At 41.5% G+C, this 6,126-nt stretch overlaps 1 protein-coding gene across 1 annotated transcript in view; it reads right to left on the bottom strand.

The window, feature by feature from the left end:
• Positions 1 to 301: 301 nt before the first annotated feature.
• Positions 302 to 6,126, bottom strand: part of kcna2b (potassium voltage-gated channel, shaker-related subfamily, member 2b) — a 7,063-nt gene continuing 1,238 nt past the window's right edge. The window contains exon 2 of the mRNA XM_017415206.3: positions 302 to 5,222. Within this exon, the coding sequence (XP_017270695.1) occupies positions 3,603 to 5,105 (1,503 nt within the window). The 5' untranslated portion in view covers positions 5,106 to 5,222 and the 3' untranslated portion in view covers positions 302 to 3,602. The remainder of the gene's footprint in view (positions 5,223 to 6,126) is intronic.

Raw genomic sequence — 6,126 nt, 5'->3', positions numbered from 1 at the left:
GAGACAAACAACCGTTCACACTCTCACTCACACCTAGGGACAATTTAGAGTTACTAGTTAACCTAACTGCATGATTTTAGTCTGTTAAAGGAAGTAGATAAGAACATGGAGAGAACATGGAAACTCCACCTAGAAAGACCACATCCAGGAAGCAAACCTGCAGCCTTCGTGCTGCGAGGCAACAGCACTAACCACTGCCCGCCATACCACCCGCTATATATCATGTATAGTAAAAATCTAATACAAGATAAACAGAGAAAGAATGAATTTAACAAAACACTGTTGACAAAAACGTATTTGACTTGCTTGCATATGTCTTTTAATCATTTTAATCAAACCTCAGTCTCTGCATCGTGTGAGGCTCAAAGCTGAGCCCGTGATGACATTCAAATAAGAAAGCATTGTTGAAAATAAATTAACAACAGATTAGTTTACAATTCCTGGTGGCACATACAGTAAAGTAAAGGTCTCGCAGAAATGCTTTATTTTGACATATTTTTGCACTTGTAGCATAAACTTAAAGGAGAACTCGATGACACCTACTGTACAACTTTAGATTTCATAAATGAGTTCAGCAAGCATACAGCTCGATTCCCTTACACACAGGAATCTTTACACATGGCAGAAGCTTGTTTTAAACCTGAAGCTTTAGGCATTTTAAGACATAAGACATCATTTGAAGCAGCTGTAAGGTTGTAAATACTTAAACATGGCTACAGGAGAGCAAACCCATCAGCAGCAGGTTAAAGTCCATTGTGGCCTTGAGGTTTGATAAAGCCACAGTTTGGTGTCTGCCCTGACATCAGGCGTGTCCATACAGATTATTTTTCTCAGGCAGTGTGTGTGTACACATGAGTACACAGGCTGTATGCGTTCAAATACCCAGCGCGGGTCTGTGCATGTAAATGTCCACTGGGTTTTGTTGTGGGTTCCAGGAAAAAAAAAGGGTTTTCTGTGGTTCAGATCCCAACATGCTGTCCTGTTAGTTTCTCCTAGAGAAAGGTTTTATCTTGACAGAGTGTCACTTCAATTGTGTTTTTGGTAACAAGAACTGAAAGAACAGCAGTCTGGGCCAAGCTTAAAGTGACATAGGTGTTCCACAAAATAACAGTTTAAAGAAATAACATCAGTATAAAAAACAAAGATGGTGTGGGCAGTGTATATCTTACTTTCGTCACCACATTTTCCACATTTCAACATTTGATCTGGCTGATGCTATAGCTGTTACTGTATGTCAACACATGTTTTGCAGGTTCCATCTTCTGTTTATTTACCATGTGTTGAATATATACAGGCTGTAAACAGTGTGTTAGGATGAAACAGAACACACAGAGCACCGGTGTCATTTGAGCTTGCATTTAACAAGACCAGCTGTTGTCTCTAAAAGCTAGAAACACTCAGCTCGTGTGCATCTAAAAGCTTTCCATTTCCCTCACTCTCCCCCTAACACACAAATAATACAGATAACACAACACACGGAGCCTGATGGATCGATGTTCCAGCAATAGGGGCACTCAGACGCTTCCTTGGAGCATTATAATTCACTCGGCTGAGCAAAAACTCCAACCGTCTATGAATCTCCGTGCATCCATTGGGCTGTCAGCAGGTCGTAGCTGTTTTGCCTTCATTAGTACACACCATTTCTGGGTTATGGCTGCAAACCACTAGACTGAATGGGGATGTCATCATGCTGACATCCTCTCAGAACTTCGCTGTTTCCTCTCATCATCAACCTGCTGTTATTTCCTGAACCCTTCAGACACTAAAGCTGCTTCATGGACACACTAGTCTGTCTGAGTACTTCAAATGGATCGTGACCCAAGCAACAACACCTCTCTATATAGGGATACAATGAAGTCAGTTTATTTATAAAATAGTATTCATATCAGTGCATGCTACAACTTTAATGGACATGCAGCTCCACAAAAGCAGAATAACTTTGGTTCAAGAGTGACAATAAAAAGGATAATCCAGTCTATGTCCTACATTACTGCATGTCAGCATAACAGACCAGTAGAATGACTGCTGAATTTGCAACAAATCAAGATAAATATGATCGTTTTTACACCCCAATATATTTTATGCAATGTCAGTTCAAATCAAAATAAATAGAAAGTAGTTGTTTTCTTATTACTGTTTCCAGAAGCAGGCAGTTGTACTAATGTAGATATATTGCTTTGATTAGATAAAATTAGTCAGTGTTTCAGTAAAGCATCGTTGAATGTGCTAAGCCAGCTTATTGTTTCTTACAGTTGGACAGCAAAGGAATACAAAGGTGACATAGCAGGAAAATGCTGCAGTCTCAGACTGACATTAGATGAGTTTCGTCTTTGGTTGTAGGCATTTTTGAAAATCTATGACTTTCAGCTTTAGGGGTGCATAAGGTATAATCAATCATTTTTTTTCCTGCGAAGACGTTTAAACCATGTCGACATCAGCTTTAAGTTAAAACCCATAAACTAAACTAAAACCCATATCCACTGTAATCTCATTATATCATGGAATGATATGAAGTCCTGAACAGTTTATGCTTAACACTAACAGTACAATGAAAAAAAATCTTGCATCGTTCACTCAACATTGGGTGTTTTACCAATGCAAATATAAAAGAAAAAAAGTATACAAATATAACAAAGAGGTTCTATAAAATCCATTAAAAATCAAATTCAAACATCAATAAACAAACATGCACAATGTTCAGAAAGACATTTTTAGTTCTCCTGCTTGTCAGCATGTGATAAAGATTAAAAAAGGCAGACTTTTGGCTAGTGTTTACATACAGTATAATACACTATGAATCCATATAAGCCTCATTAAAAAAGACATAGTGGGTTAAAGATCATGAGTGTTCTGTTTTGGTCCAGATTTGCAGCCCACCACAGCCTTATAACTGTTGCTTTCTACAGGAAAAAAATAAATAAAATAAAATCTGCCCGGACTGAAAGACAGATGCTAAAGTGCACTCATAATTCCTCTCTGTCAAAGAAACCGACAAACGTTAACCTGACCAAAAACATATTGATAGTAATCTCTGTGTCTCTCTGTTGCTCTCCTCAGGGTTTCCTAACTGAGCAGCAGTGATCTTGGTGATTGTGTCTTTCTCTGACTCAGGGTTGTGGCAGTTAAAGCAACAGATTAAAGCTGCTCACGATTGTTGGCCAGCTGTAATCATAAATTGAGGTTTTCTTAAAAAAAAAAAGATCCAAACCTGTTGTCATTGTCCATCTTCTCTGCAGCAGTTTGAGCAATAAGATAGATGATACTGGTCCCTTTATGTTGGTATTATTGGTTATTACTGGTTTGGCTACTATTTGGCTACTATTGCAAGCAGGACGACTACTGTCACAAACTGATGGTACTGTAATTCTAACTCCATGCAGACAAAATGTCCTAAATAAGACAAATGGCAGTTTTACAATGTGTACTGATTAATCCACATGACGTTTTGCCAAAATGAGGTCTTCCTCATTAACACTTTCTGCAAGATAATCTTTCTCCCTCTGTTCTTTGCTCCCATACTGGGTAGTTTAATTCATCAGCAGAGGGAAACCATCCATTGTCCAGCTGAAATCTAAGAGGATAGTCATTTTCTCTAGCTCATATTATACATCTGTGCGCATTTTAGTGATATTTACAAAGTTAGTGTTAGCCAGGGTGCAGTTTCCTGTTTTCTTGCTCTCTGGTCTGAAGTCCTCGATGCTGTGGTTCACAGTCTCCTGAATCTCAACGTAGTCGGACTTGCTGAGAGTGGATCCACTGCCACTTCGTCCACTCTTCTTCAGATCATCAGCTGAGCTGGCTTTAGGCACACTGGGAATGTTCAGATACTGTGCCTGCTCCTCGCCCTCTGTCTCTCTGTGGTAGAAGTAGTTGAAATTTGACACAATGACAGGCACAGGCAAGGCAATAGTCAGCACACCAGCAATTGCACAGAGAGAGCCCACAATTTTTCCTCCAATGGTTGTTGGTACCATGTCTCCATAGCCAACGGTGGTCATGGAAACCACTGCCCACCAAAAGGCTTCGGGGATGCTGCTAAACTGTGAATCTGGCTCGTCTGCTTCTGCGAAGTAGACGGCACTAGAGAAGAGGATTACACCAATAAACAGGAAGAAGATGAGGAGGCCCAGCTCACGCATACTGGCCTTTAAAGTTTGTCCTAGGATCTGGAGTCCCTTGGAGTGTCGTGAGAGTTTGAAGATTCGAAACACCCTTACTAGACGAATGACCCGAAGGATGGCCAAAGACATAGCTTGCTGGCCTGCCTGGCCGTCCTCTGGCCTCTCTGCAAGCTCTGTGCCAAGGGTGATGAAGTAAGGGATGATAGCCACAATGTCTATGATGTTCATGATGTTGCCAAAAAATCCAGCTTTGCTTGGACAGGCAAAAAACCTAACCAGGAACTCAAAAGAGAACCAGATGATGCAGAGGGTCTCCACAATAAAGAAAGGATCTGTAAAATATGGTGAGCTGACAAAATGAGACGTGGAGTTGAGCATGGACTGAAAGTCATTATTGTGAGTCACCTCATCTTCATTTCGGAAAAGGGGCAGTGTCTCCAGGCAAAAGCTTACAATAGAGATAAGAATCACCATGACAGAAATGATGGCAATGATTCGAGCTGGACCTGAACTCTCTGGGTATTCAAACAGAAGCCACACTTGTCTCTGAAATTCATTCTCTGGCAGTGGTCGCTCCTCTTCTTTTATGAAACCTTCATCCTCCCTGAAAATTTCCATAGCCTCCTCCCCCAATTCATAAAACCGAATCTCTTCAGAAAAAATGTCCAGAGTCACATTGACAGGGCGGCGTAGCCTCCCCCCAGATTGGTAATAATACAGGATAGCATCGAAACTTGGTCGATTGCGGTCAAAAAAGTACTCGTTCCGGAGGGGATCAAAATACCTCATTCTTTTTTTAGGGTCACCCAGCAGAGTCTCTGGAAACTGAGACAGTGTCTTGAGCTGGGTCTCAAAGCGTAAGCCTGAGATGTTGATGACAACCCTCTCGCAACATTCGTGATCTGACTCTGGGTCGTACTGGTCATGAGGCTGACCTGAATGCGCCGCTGCTTCTTCCGCAGGGTCGCTGGTGGCAACAGTCATGGTGGAGGCAGATGGGGCCTGCAGCTTTCAGATAGGGTGGGGCCACGTTGGGCCGCGAGGATGCAAAGGCTCCGCACACTTGTGGGCTCAGGCACAGGCTGATCTGCCTGCAAACAGCTACAGGGACAGAAAGGAGAGCAAGGCTGCAACATTAATGTGAATACTTGTTGCTCCATGCTGTGTTTTGTATGCATCAAGCAAAAAGTTTAACTTTAACATTCAAGCTTATTTCTCCATAGAAAATTTTAGATAAGACCATCCAACTGCTTTTGAGCACTTTATGTAAAACAATGAAAGCACTGATTTGAACTGTCACTATTTCCCAGAAATACAGTTTTATTTGGGGATTTTTTTCTGCAAGCCAACAAGGGCAGAACAGTTGAAAATAACAAGAGGGGGAGGGAGGGACTATTGGCTCCATTGGGTCTATGTGTATTAAGTTATGAGTTCTCTCTCATATGAGCACCCTGCAGGATCAATACGCTAGCCACTAATACTGCATCCACTCTCACAGGGTGCAATTATAGCAAACATATCTGATTATGTGCTGAGTGCTCTATAGAATGTCAGATCTGGATCTTCTCTGTGTGGATACTGACGGGACTCACCTTCAAAACATAAAAAAATAAAAACTACATCAAGTAAACTTTGATATTTCGTTTTATTTTGTTATATTGTTTTAGGATATTGTGTGGTCAAAACAATTCATTGCATTGATTTGCTTGATCAGCAAACGTGCTAAATAATCATTTTGTTGCTTTTCAAACCTCAATAACCTGACATAGGAACAGACAAGAAAGAGATGCAGTGTCATGGATACATCTAAATCTAATGCCTGCTTTGGCACAAAATATCTCCTGGTGAAAAACTGACCCAGGTGAAACCCAAAGCACCCTTATTTAAATTAGGCTCCGATTCAAATTCTGCAGTGAGGCAGCAGTGGGACCATAACAGTGGGCGTGTGTGTGTGTGTGTGTGTGTGTGGGGGGGGGGGGGGGGGGGGGAGGGGGGGGGGGGGCGG

This window comes from Kryptolebias marmoratus, linkage group LG8 (genome assembly GCF_001649575.2).
Source record: "Kryptolebias marmoratus isolate JLee-2015 linkage group LG8, ASM164957v2, whole genome shotgun sequence".
Classification (NCBI taxonomy): domain Eukaryota; kingdom Metazoa; phylum Chordata; class Actinopteri; order Cyprinodontiformes; family Rivulidae; genus Kryptolebias; species Kryptolebias marmoratus.
This window is presented reverse-complemented; position numbering and strand designations above follow the sequence as displayed.